Here is a 13,086-nt window from a genome sequence, read left to right as displayed (position 1 = left end):
GTATTTTTAATCACATTAAAAGCATTCACCTTTAATATCTGACATGTTATTCAGTGTCACAAACCTTAAAACTTATCAGAATAACTTTCAACACAGAAAATTTATTACAGAAAAAAGGAAAACAAAGTTGGCCACTGTAAAATGTACATCTTCAGTCATGTAACTATCACACAGACGGACAGTAAAATACAGAAAACTATCTTATTTACACAAAGGGCAGACGTATAATAAAATAATTTAATTAACCTCACCTTCCACATTTAAAAACTCCTACAAGAAGAAAAAAAAAAGACATTTAAAAAGATTTTCTATGACTATTTAAAATAAGTACATGTGTAAAAAGTCCCACAGCTGACAATTTATTTACAGTACATTTGCTACAGTTCACTTTGCTTCTGAGGAGTGTGACACTGAAGCGTTTAGTTCATTTTGGCTCATTTTGAAGACCGCTTTACCTCTATTGAGTAATGAAGACACCTTCAATGTTATTCTTAATGGCTTTCAAGTTATTTGAGCTTACAGTCATAAGCAGAAGCTTCCAGCTGCTTGATCAGGTGGAGGCAGTCCAGCTGCAACACTTATTTCCTCTTGGGGGTCCACTGAGGCCGCCTGAGCAGAGGGTTTCGAGCCGTGTTGTCTCTGGGCTCGGCCGCCCAGCCTGGCGGTGGAGACGAAGGCTCTTCATGGACGTTTCTTAAGTCGTCCGCTGAACCGTTGTTATTATCAAATGAGGAATTTAAGCGGCGAGGACGAGGCACGTGGGAATCACTGTAGGAGGAGTTTGTCCTGAACACGCCCTGCTCCGTACTGCTGCTGTCTTCATTCAGAACATCAGTAGATGGCACCTCTTCCAGAGTGCCCAGTCTGCGCAGAGGTATCATGGCTTTGGAGGAGGAGGAGCGCGCAGGCTTGCCAAACCGGGAGCTTTGAGATGGGTAGGCAACTTCTGACAGGGTCTCATGATCATCTGGGATGAGATTGATAACAAAAAATGACAAATAAAATTAAATAAAATAAAAGCTCATACAACAGCTTGTAAACACCTTTCATGAACAGGAGGTAGACGGTTAATCCCATTTTCAAATCCATATTTGAAATTCAGTCATATTTATCCATCCAGGTCGAAGCCTTCTGCTGAATAGGGACTAGTAAGAGAGCAAACGTCCTTTCTAATAAAGCTTATTGTTAGAGCTGGATCAGGTGACCTTCAATCCTCCCTTAGTTATGCTGCAATGACCCTCAGCTGCTGCTGGGGTTCTTCACTCACATCTTTTCACACTGTGTTCCTATATACTACTTTGGATTTAATCATTAGCTATTATTAAGCTCCGTCTCTCTTCCACATCTTTTTCATCCCATCTCCCTCCCGTCACCCCTCCCTCCCGTCACCCCGCCACCCCCCACCCCCCCCAAGCAGTCAGAGGAGAGGGCTGCCCCTACCTGAGCCTGGTTCTGCTGTAAGTTTATTCCTGTTAAAAAAGGGAGGTTTTCCTTTAAATTGTCAGCCCAGCGCTCGATCATAGAATCCCCTGACTGTTATCAGTTTCAGTTTCTCTGAATTATTATTTTTATGTTACGATATAAGGCATATTCATTTGGCACAATATAAATAAAATGGAATTGAAATTAAATTTAATTGAGCTGAATATAATGAAACTGATCTGCTGATGCTCAAAAACCAAAAGGCACGCTTACTTTGGCTGGCTGAACTACAGGCCAGAGGTAAAATGCCTGTGTTTGATTTTGGGGTGAACTGGGCCTTTTAATAGTTCTGGATTATTAAAAGGGCTGGAAGAGTAAAGTCATGGTTTGTGACATTATTAGAACTGCATGACATTATCTGACATTCAAGTGGGCGTCTAAAACTTTATCAAAAGCTCGATATTTGGCTGATTTTTAAGGGGAGACAAAAAAATTCTGCACAGGACAATAACACAGGTGACCTGCACACGGATCAATGTGTTTGCACTCACATGATAAATGTTGACCTCATAGTGGTGTTGGACACGAGTCAGTCAATGATCTGAATCTATAGGCTTCATATGGAAGGCAAAACTGTTCAAGTTTTCTTGTCCACAAATAATGTGGGTAAATTATTCAACAATTTTTTCAGCTGCTTGTTAAGCGTTGCTGGTTGAAGCACATCTCTGCAGGCATCACAGAGCAAACACATGAGGATAAACAGCCACTCACTCTCACATCTATCCCTACAGTCATTTAGGATCACAGATAATTCAACATGCAAGGCCTCAACAGGCCAGTAGACTCAGACCCTAGCGCATATTTGAATATTCATATTTGCTTAGGAAGGTTACTAACTGAGTCAAGTGACCTGTTTGTGTGGCTGCTTGAATTGAACCCCAATATAAGGAAAACGGCTTCAGTGCTTTTTTTATCGTCTCCTTTGGCAGAGGATGCACTGAACCATCCTTTATGACAGGAAGGTGAGATTATGCCATCCTATAAGGATTACAAGTGCTTTGTTCTCGCTGCCATTGGTCAGATGGACAAATTATAGTTTACTGTGTGGGTTACACAATGCTTATTATTAGCTTTTGTTTCCAGTATTTTGTACTATGCTTATTTGTCGTCTGTTGTATTTGCATTGAGAGTGTGCACAGAGCAGCCTCTTAAAGCTGCTGGTGAACCATGAATATTATGCTCCTGTGATAAAATCTACTTGTCAAGCTGCTGTCTTGAATGTAGATTTATATCTACAAGCCCTCTATTTTGGTATTAACGGATCAAAATGTGTTTAAGGTTCTCCATAATCCAGTTTGTATTAGTAAGGTTTGCTGTTGTACTGCAGACTTTAGGATGATCACTTATCAATTTACCCAGCAGGAGTAAAAAAGTGTTATTAATAGTTTTTGGAGGAGAAGTAATTCACTAGCTCCGACCACATCCTCATTTATAATTTGACTGGATTCTTAGTAGATAGTAGCTGATAGCGTAGGCATGAATCGAGGCTGCGTTTTGGGGGAGGTCGCGGAGGGGACTGGCGGGAGCTTCTGGGCCAGACAGATCCCCGTGTACTAATCAAGGGGGGATGAACTGAGTGGGACAAGAAAATGAAAACAAACAGTTTGTAATGCAGGGGCCTCATATACAGACAGAACTGTAAAGGGAGTGCATGAGGTGTCGTCCCGCTCATAAGATTCAGATAAATCATTTACAAAGCACATCATTTGTTCTGTGCACACTGCTGAGAAAAAAGACAATTCAGTTCAGTTTTGACGAATTTAGAATCGAATCAGGTTTAAAAACTCAAACTTTGTAAGGAAGTGATATTTTTCATCATTTATTTTCATTTATATGAAGGGGAAGGTTGTGTTAAGGGATTTCAAAGATGATCTCAGCTTACCTGCGTAGCTCCGCCTCGCAGCAGGAAATGTTGACTCCAGACTCTTTCCAGCAGGAAGCGAGAAATACTTGTGTGTCCTGGGCACATAAGACTAACAATGGAGAAAAAAACTTGATGAAAAGGGGTGAAGATATTTAATCTAATGTTTCACTTTCATGTGTTTGCATATCAAGAGATAATCAGCTCAGAAAGAACAATTTAATGTGACTGATATTTAGCCAAGGTACTTTTAATTAAGACCCTGGGGTGTACTTACAGCAAGACCTTTTTTAAAAAAAAATCCCAACCCACCCTCCCAGAAAATTAATTAATTAATGAAATAATAAAAAATAATAAAAATAAATCAGGCATGGTTAGCTTACCGATGACTGAAAGCTACCAGGTCGGAGGCTTCGTCGAATGCTGACATGGCGCCTGATCAGTATCTCTCTGGTATGGTTGTCATTGGGTAGAGCATGCTTTCCTCTGTATGCCACCGTCTAAGTCAAAATATAAATTAATTAGTTAACTAATTACAGATAACAGAAGGTCAGAGAAACACACATGGCAAAAAACACACTGAAGATATAGACTTAAAATATCCTTAAATAAAATTCATGACCACTGTCAATGCTGAGGACTTGGGACAACAAAGGTTCCCATGAATGGACGGCTCAGACGCTCTTAGTGGGGACTGCATTGTTCAAAGCTCAGATTACGCCACCAAAACTGGACACACCTGTTTGATTCAGGTGTAGGTGTCTGTATGTGGACTGCTACCTTAACCCATTTCATGCAGTAAACCCACCACTGTTTCTGCCCTGCAGCCATTAGTTAAACCAAAAACAAACACAACTGCCTTTAAAACCCACCAAAGGTCACCATTGTTCTTTATAGAGAGGTCGCATGACAATAATATGGTCCTGTATAATGTCACCAGAGGCCAACACTGTTTACAGTTAGCATTCTTAACAAATATAATGCATTTTAAAAATAAATGAATAAATAAAAATGACTGTTAAGTGTCATGGCTTTAAAAAAAAAAAAGATCACATTTGAACAGTTTGGTTCATTAAGACGATTTCAACAGGAGTTCAGAGGAAGACAGAAAGATCAGTGACATGGTGACGCCGGCTTTGTGTGAAAGAATCACAAATATGTGGGAAAAAAAAGACTTGAAACAGGTAATCTGATAAACTGTGACACAAACCACAGAAGCACATGCTCCTGATTTGTCTACACATTAAAGCGTCTCAGAGTCTGTTAAAAGGGTGATGTCATGTCACTAATGGAAAAGTACTGCTGGCCACTGCCTGTGGCTATGCAAAACAGCACCGAGTTTCACTTGTTGGGATCATCGGTATGAGAAACGGAACAACACTGAGGGGCCCTTTTCTCCTTTGTGTCACATTAACAGACTTTTTTCAGACTTTTAGTGGCTTTCCATGTAAAATGCAAAGAGGTGCAGCTGCACATGGCTTCATTTTAGTTACCTTTTTCTCTCTTTTTAAAAATCATTTTTAAGCGGTTGAGCATGTGCACAGCTGATGCTGAACTACGTTACCATGTATGCAAAACAAACAAACGTTCGAGTTTCACACTGAGATGTGCCGTCATCTGCTAAACGTTGACAATGAGGACATTTAAAACGGAAAAGCCTGAAAAGTAGCGGTATTAGTTTTTGCACTGTGGTGGTAGCAGTTTTTGTGAATTACTCGTGTTTCAGTGTAGCTGGGAATTATTTAATTACTTAATTAAAATTAAGTAATTAAATAAATCATGGATACAAAAATTGCTTCATTGGAAAAAGGAAGCTATTTTATATTGTATATTATATTAACCTGTCTGGATTTTAAACAGCTGTTTCTGTTCTTCAGCTCCTTCTGCTGAGCACTCAAACATGTCGAATATGACAAGTCCTTCCCACTAGAGTGTGCCGTTTTAAAGGGTTTAATGTTTAACTATATGTTTTATTTTATAGGGCTTTAGTTTAATATCAAATTAAATGTAGCAGAGAAGAAGCACAGCATTTGCTCCAAAGTGCAATGAAGCAGAAGTGGAAGAAATACCACAAACATAAATCAATTAAAACTATTTAAGTGCAGTATTTGAATAAAATGCCGCTACTTTCTGGCACTGTGATAGACAAACCAAACAGAAACTAAAAAAAGAGCACCCAGCTAACATGCTTCCTTTATCTTACCCGCTCCCTGATCTTGTACATGTTCTTGGACAGGATGTCGTGCATGTTCTTCAGGTCAGCAGCCAGGAACTTTTTCTGGGGTTTAGAAGAGCTTTTCTTTTCCTCACTAGGAGAAAATATTAAGTAGTCATTAGTAACTTTACATTTAGGCTGGACAGGCAGAAGGGAGAGTGATGTGATGGTCAGAGTACATAAATCATACTTACTAGAGGGAGACGATGGAAGGAGCAGCGCTGATGTCTCCAGACGCCGTGTCCAGGATTTCCATGGCATTCTGCAGCTCTAGCTTCTTATAGAGCGCCACAATACTGGACTCCGCCCTGCTGTCTCTGATGAGGATCTTACGCAGGATTCTGTTGTTAAACTTCATAAACCTGACATTGAGAGAAAGAAGATGGTTTTTATATAGTTTTTGGTGTTTTCATGCAAGTTGTGAACAACAAGAAAAATAAAGCATTACCGGCTTTATTGTTTAACACACTCAGCTTTGAAATTTGCATATCAGTCAAACTGTCAAAACTGCTCAATTTGTGTAGGCATGTAATGTAAAGAAGCTTTTGTGAATTATAATATACGTTTTTTTTCTGTATGTGTGCTGCTACTGAACTTTCCCAGCATCCCCATCAATATATTTGAGTTTCTGTATTTTCAGCCAGTTGCAGATAATGAGGCCTAGTTATGTATTCTAAGTTTAACATCAGCATCCTGCTGAACTTCCTGAAAGACTGTAGATAAAGTATTAATATGAATACTTTCAGAAACCCTTTAAAATCTAAACTCATTTAACCAGAGGGTCAAACATTTTTATTCTGAGAGCCAAGCCAAACGTTTTGCTTTCACGGTGCTTCTCTATGCAGTCATGTTCTCAGCATGTTTTGACTCGTTAAGTGAAACTTATTAAATTCAGCATCAGAGATTTGATGAACTCGTCACACAAGAGAGCTCAACAAAGTCCAGAGAAGAAGAGATATGAGAAACGGGGTCTGAAAGAGACATCTAGAGTTCACAAGCTTCATATGTGACAAAAAAAAGTTTACAGTTCACATGAGTTGTGTTACTCATACAGTCATACACTGCAGTATGTTTTTGTAGGTCATTTTAGTGAATGCACTGTACACACTGTCATGGAACAGTGACAAATTAAAGGAAAAATCTGAACTCTTTACAGTGAGTCCAATCTGATTGGTGGTTCATTCCAGCACAGTTTGGTTCTGCTTATGTTAAAGGGTCACTGCAGAGGATTACATGCGGTGGTGTGCACTGAAGTGATTCCTAATGACTAGCCTACAAACAAAGGGGGAATTACTGCAAGCATTTTATACATTAATATAAAGGCAACATTTATTTCCATTGGATCTTCCTCAGCAGTGGATACATGAACTTCCTCCTTTTTCTCCAAACAACATTTTGCATGGATGTGCACACACTTGTCTTACTTTAAAAACATTTTGAAGGGATTTGTCATATTTTGTATGCATGAAAGGTAATAGTGAAAAAAAGTTGACAAACAGAATTTTTCCAAATCAAATGGTCTCAAACTTTAGGATACAGTGTTTGTGGCATAAAAGAACAGTGGTAACAAGAAGCAGCAAACAGGAACTGGTGGGGATGAAACAACAGAAAAAGCGCATTGCATGAAAGGTGAACAAGACACCAAGTCTGACTAGCCGTCAGCATTCCCACACAGTCCTAATGTTAACAAATGCATTGTGTAATGAAACCTCAGACAGACAAGACAGAAATTAAAACCCTATGGTTTGTTTTATTGCTGTTAGTGTGAATCCATTTGGGGGTGAGCAATAAGTACAGTATTATACGCTACTCATTAGCTCTGATGAGCAATATCTGCTAATTTACTGACAAAAGATTAAACTGTGATGCCATGCCAACATTTTCTTAAGAAAAACAAATCTTACTTGTCCTTCCAGTAGAAGCGGCTCCACTGCCCACAGAGATCCTCTATGCCTGCTATTGTGTGCTCCATGAGCTGTGAGCAAAGCGTGATCAGTCAGCACCGTGTGCAGAAATGTACTGTCCGACACAAGCATGCAGTCTGTGACTTACCCTGCCGTGAATCTCTACATTAATGGTTTCAAGGTTGCGGTTTGTTCTTCGGACATTGATGAACTCAATCAGAGGTCGGATACTGATGCCCTGTGGGGAAGTGGGGGAAAAAAGAAAAACCCAAATGACTTCAAACACAAGAGTTGTAGATCCAGTTGTGGTCAGAAGTTCATATACTCATCGTTCAAATCCCTCCAGAAGGCCAAATGGCTCCTGGACAAATGTTTGGCCACAGTGACAAGAGGCGTGTTTGGACAAGTAAAGCACTGGCTTTCAAACATAGGAACACTGTACTAGCTGTCAAGCATGGTGGTGGTAGCATCATGCTCTGGGGCTGTTTCACTGCCAGTCATGTCAGTACACTGCATAAAGTGGCTAGACTAACAGAGGACTACCTCCAAATTCTTCAGTCTCAGCTCAAATCAACAGATGGTTGAAACTTGGACACAACTGGGTTCCATAACAGGAAAATGATGTCAAACAGACATTAAAAACGGGTTTTGGATGGATCGATAAAGCAGGCTAACAGGCCGGGTCTGTGCAACAATTTAAATGATCTCTACCAGCTCTGCCAAGAAGAGTGATCAAATATCCAGCTAGAATTGTTGATGGCTACCAAAAGTGGTCGACGTACAACTTTGTAATGGGCATTTAAATATTAGTGAAGTTGTATGTATATACCTGAGCATGTATGAGCCTGTGCTGATTAGAAAAAATCCTAAATAAATTCAAACTTGTGCAGCCAATCCTTTTTATTGTTTGTTTGTTTAAGTCAGTAAAGATGTATGCTGTACAATCATTCCACCCTGGAAAAAGAAGAGTTCAAAGAAACCAATAAATGCCCAAAATTATAATGACATTCATGCTCATAATGACTGTGTGTAAACTTTTGATTACAAATATAAGAGACATAGTTTAGAACCAAAGTAATTTCACCTCACCTTAGCAGCCATGAGGTTGAACTTTGTAAAATGTCTTTTTTGGAAGGTAAAAGTTCAGATGCATACATGCATTTTATATATCATACAATAAATGTTCTGTATTTCTTCTCTAAGGATAACAGTGTATATGATTAGAAATTAAAAGCTTGAGTTTATCAGTGTATATAATACATATAATTTTGAATCGGGTCTCAGTTTGTTTGTTTTTTAACTGGACAAAAAGAAATTACACCAAACAGCTCACCAAGATTCTGTCTCACTCCTAAATGTGATTTTAAAGAAAAAATCGTTTTCTATCTCATTCCACTGCAAGGACAAAAGAAATAACACCTTCATTCAAGTTATTCAGAGCATACAGACTTAAAAATATACCTACCTACACAGACGTTCCCTTACCTGAAGAAAGACAGTGAAGAGGATAACTGCAATGGTGGCAGTGACAAAGAGCTGCTTGCGACCAATGGTATCAGGAAGCGTGAAGGCAAGGGCGAAAGAAACTGCACCTCGCAGACCTCCATACGCGAGACCAAACTGATCTTTCATGTTGAATGGGATGGTGCGGAAAGGGTTAATGATCTGAGTCAACACCAAGATACCTGAGAGGGAGAGGCAAGAAAATATCAAAGGTTTCATTATCAACAAGTTTAAAGCTGCTCTGCATATTATATTATGTTGCCAAAAACTCTGTTTGTAGAGATAAATCAGCAGAGGTCTGGACATTTCCTGTCAGATTTAACAAGCGTTTTGACAACATTAAGCTCTCAGTTTTTGACTAAAGTTTTGGTGGTTTTTAGTGGAAACCAAAACAGACTGAGAAGACATACTGGGCTCAATATTGGCTAGCTAGGTTCAACATTAAAAGATTACTTATGTCAGTTTTACATTCACAGCTTATTTTCTTAGCAGCACTTTCTGTCTTCCTTGCATTTCTTTGCACATTTTAGTGTTTGCACATGTAGCAGCAGTAGCTCTCAGCCTTTGCTCCACTAAATAACTGCAGTCAAACAAAAACCTGAGCTTTAACTTGACACAGATAACGCCGGTCATTTCCTTACCCAGACCTCTCCATACAAAAGCAAACAGCAGCGTGAAGAGGATGTAGCCCCAGTTCCACTCATGGTCAGTTGTGATGGTGACGACCCCTAAGAAGAAGAAGATGAGCGTCTCCGAGATAGAGGCAAGCATCTTAATCACGTGTCTGATGGTCGTGCACGAACGCTGGGAAACGTTTTCCTCGACGTAGTACTTCATGGTGAGGGCACAGGTTATAATGCTGCAGAAGCACATGGGCACAGAGGGTTTGTGGGGAGTATTTGGGTAAACTTTGTGTTATTCCTCTTTCTTTCTTTTTTTAATTCTGTAAATTTTATAAAACCTACTCACGCCATGATGGATGAGATGGCAAACAGCTCTGCCACCAGATAGGCCAGGTAGCTGTACATGAATACGAAGAGCGGCTCGATTTCTCGGACCTTGGAGGTGAATCTTGTGGTGAAGGCTGCCACAAAGCCAAACAGGATGCCAAATGCCATCCCACCGAGCCCCACAATGAAGAACCTCGCCACTCCAATGAACACATCCACCGGCTCCACCACCGGCATTTCCGCAACAAAGCTGAACATGTTGTACAACACCTAAAAAATTAATAAATAAATATGCACACTTTCTTTTTTTTTGGCACCTACGCACCAAATCCCACATATGCTAGTCAGAGGTCAGGTGTGGTGTCAGGAGCTGTGGCCTCTAATGACGCCTTTCCAGATAAGAGTGATTTACTGGAAATATTTACTCTCCATTGTTTGCAACTTGATAATCAGATTTCACCGAACATACTGACTGAGTCATGGAAAAGGTGCATTAGGTAAAGTAACCAGCTTTGTTCCTCCTTAATCTGCCATTCCAGCCTGGGCAGTATGAAGCTTTTGCCACATGAAAACATGTGAGTAACATCGACTCGCATGAACCCGATGCCGTATTTAGCCACACCATTTCACTGCATTTCTCAAAACTGAGTACTTCATTTTTAAATGCATGACGTGTACCAAAACTGGATAAAAAGGGCTCATCGTGTGCAGACAATTAATGATTTAAATGCAAGATGAAGTGGAAAAAGTTCTGCTAGACCATCAGATCCAGTTCAAGACACAGACAATAAAGATTCTTTGGACATAGAAAAGCCACCACTAACAAAGAGGCTCACACAAAGGCCTGTCTGTAAAAGATTATTTCTGAGATTAACAAGGTTAGACTATTGTTCTGTTTGGGAGAAAACATTAACAGCAAATGAAGTTTTGTTTGCTTCTTATGGCTGTGGGAGACTTTCCTCTGAGTTTATTAAATCCCTGAGTTTGTGGACAAACCCACACAAACAAATGTAACTGTGACCTCGGAAACTGGTTTGACAGCATCTGAGCAAACCGACTGAATTGTGCTTTATAGACACACTTGTTTCACGTGTATAACATTCCCTTAGTTCCATTTTTTCCTCCCTGAGTAATTTCTCTGTTTAGAAATCTTGCCAGCACACAGACGGTTCTCTCCCACACATTCTGTCCTCGTACATGCAACCCGGAGAAGAGAACGGAAAACACAAATATGACCAGTATTTCATGAAACCTGAGCTGATCTTACTGAGTGTGGAAGAATGGACAAGCAGCGGATGTGCTTTTTTCATGTAACAGTCATGAAATTAAATGCCTAGCCATGTCTGTAAATGGTGGGCGGTGGTTGAAATTGCCTCCACAAGAAACTACATGTATGAGACTGTGACATAGAGGGAAATAGCACAAAATATTATTAAATCTGTATAAAATGCTAAATATATACTCTTTGTGGAGCACATGCAGAAGAGTAAACTGCAGTGCCATGCTGGGTGGCTGTATATTTGTCACTGGAACAAAACAATTGACACACAAGAACAGTTTGCAATTGCCCCTTGCTCACAGTCAAGTGTTTTCATAACAAATAGCAGTCCGCTCACTCACCACAGTGACAGCATCATTGAAGAGGCACTCGCCGAACACTACGATGTAGAGCTGCTCGTTCACAGACACGTCCTCAAACACGTTCAGCACAGCCACGGGGTCCACGGCCGAGATGATGGCGGAGAACAGCAGGTTCTCCTGGAGGTTGATGTCTTGCACGCCAAAGGCCGGAATTTGGCATATGGCGAACAGAGAGATGCCGATGCCAATGCTGTTCCACAGTGTCCCCACCACGGCGAACCACAACACCTGCATGAAAACAGCAACAAAACTGTCAAAGTTGAACAGGAAGCTGACCAGAGTTAGAGAAACAGTGCCTGATTTGAAACGAACCGTGCCAACGTTCTCAAAGAAAGGCCTGGTGGGCATGAAGTAGCCTGACTCCAGGACAATTAGGGGCAGCATGTAGAGGAAGAAGACATTACTGGTGAGCACAGCGGGGGGCTCCTCGTGAACAGAGTGCATGATAGCACCCACTATCAGGCCAATGCTGATGAGAAGGCACGACTCAGGCACCCAGATGGTGATCTTGTGGTACACATGAAAACCTGAAAAGAGGAGGAAAAAAGGTCACAGTGAGAAGCAAGATGAGAAACCACACCTGTTGGCACATATGGGACTGTTACTCACCAATTTTTGCAAAAGAAGCCAGCAGCACCCAAAGAGTAATTTCAAAGGGAATCTGGATTCTTGGATAATTCATTGTAAACATGGGTAAATTATTTTTCTGGTCCTCTGGATAAGCCTGGACTCCACCATCAGGCTTAACCGATGGCAAAATCGTGGCTGCAATTGGTTTAGAAGATATTTCGCCTCTGGAGCCATGCAGAAGAATTAAAATCATGCAAATAAACAGCAGAGTCCCAGCTTGTCTAATAAAAACTAAATTCATAGCGCAAAAAACAAGTAATAGTGTCTCAGTAATCCGAACTGGCGTGAATATGAGCGCTGTTAAGATTCAATAACTCTAACCAACTTCACAAAAGTTGGTCCCGGACGATCGAGTCTCCTTCACAGTGCCGGACTACGACACACCTGCGATCTACCTGAGTCCACGAGTTTCGATACTCATTGGGTGAGACCTCGAGCCCTGCTCTGATTGGTCGTCACCTGAGGTAGATACAAAAAGGTGGGACGAGGCGTTTCTGTGCCATTTAGGGGCCAGTGGCGAGTTTCGGTGACAGTCGTTTCAGCTTTCACGTGTAAATTACTTGTAAATTGTCGCTTATAAATGACAAACAACAAAGGTTTATGGGTACACTCAAGTCATCACAGGAAAAAAAGAAAGATCACAACACCCTCATGATTCCTTCTATTGCAAAATGTTGCGGGGTTTTCATAAATTAACATTTAATTGCATTATTTGATCATTTAAAAAAAAGAACGACTAATGCCACCAAATACATATATATATAGATCCTGCAGAGGAAACTGATTTGAATGACACCGAAGGACTCACTGAGTTTAATTTAGAGGGATAGTTTAAAGATTGCTTAAAGAAAACGTGACCAATTTTTTTGTTAATCATCAAAAACATTATTTGGGATTGTC

The 13,086-nt window shown here is 40.4% G+C and overlaps 1 protein-coding gene across 1 annotated transcript; it reads right to left on the bottom strand.

Moving 5' to 3' along the window:
- Positions 1–15: 15 nt before the first annotated feature.
- Positions 16–12,558, bottom strand: slc9a2 (solute carrier family 9 member 2). The gene is made up of 13 exons (XM_039600271.1): positions 12,166–12,558; positions 11,869–12,083; positions 11,536–11,784; positions 9,935–10,185; positions 9,607–9,824; positions 8,948–9,147; positions 7,611–7,700; positions 7,463–7,533; positions 5,753–5,920; positions 5,547–5,652; positions 3,727–3,843; positions 3,365–3,455; positions 16–967 (listed from the first exon to the last, which is right to left on the bottom strand). Exons 1-13 carry the CDS (start codon positions 12,425–12,427, stop codon positions 579–581), a joined length of 2,427 nt encoding a protein of 808 aa, XP_039456205.1. The 5' UTR covers positions 12,428–12,558; the 3' UTR covers positions 16–578.
- Between the last annotated feature and the right edge of the window lie 528 nt (positions 12,559–13,086).

This window comes from Oreochromis aureus, linkage group 16 (assembly GCF_013358895.1).
Source record: "Oreochromis aureus strain Israel breed Guangdong linkage group 16, ZZ_aureus, whole genome shotgun sequence".
NCBI classification, from domain to species: Eukaryota; Metazoa; Chordata; class Actinopteri; order Cichliformes; family Cichlidae; genus Oreochromis; species Oreochromis aureus.
Note: the sequence above shows the minus strand (reverse complement) of the source record. Positions and strands in the feature narration are given on the sequence as shown.

Excerpts from the sequence above, each read along its gene's own strand:
- slc9a2 (XM_039600271.1), bottom strand. The coding sequence starts at position 12,427 with ATGAATTTAGTTTTTATTAGACAAGCTGGGACTCTGCTGTTTATTTGC. Across the intron at positions 9,825-9,934 it reads GCCATCTCATCCATCATGGC|CATTATAACCTGTGCCCTCA; the intron begins GTGAGTAGGTTT and ends GTGCTTCTGCAG. Across the intron at positions 7,534-7,610 it reads ATGTAGAGATTCACGGCAGG|CTCATGGAGCACACAATAGC; the intron begins GTAAGTCACAGA and ends CTTTGCTCACAG.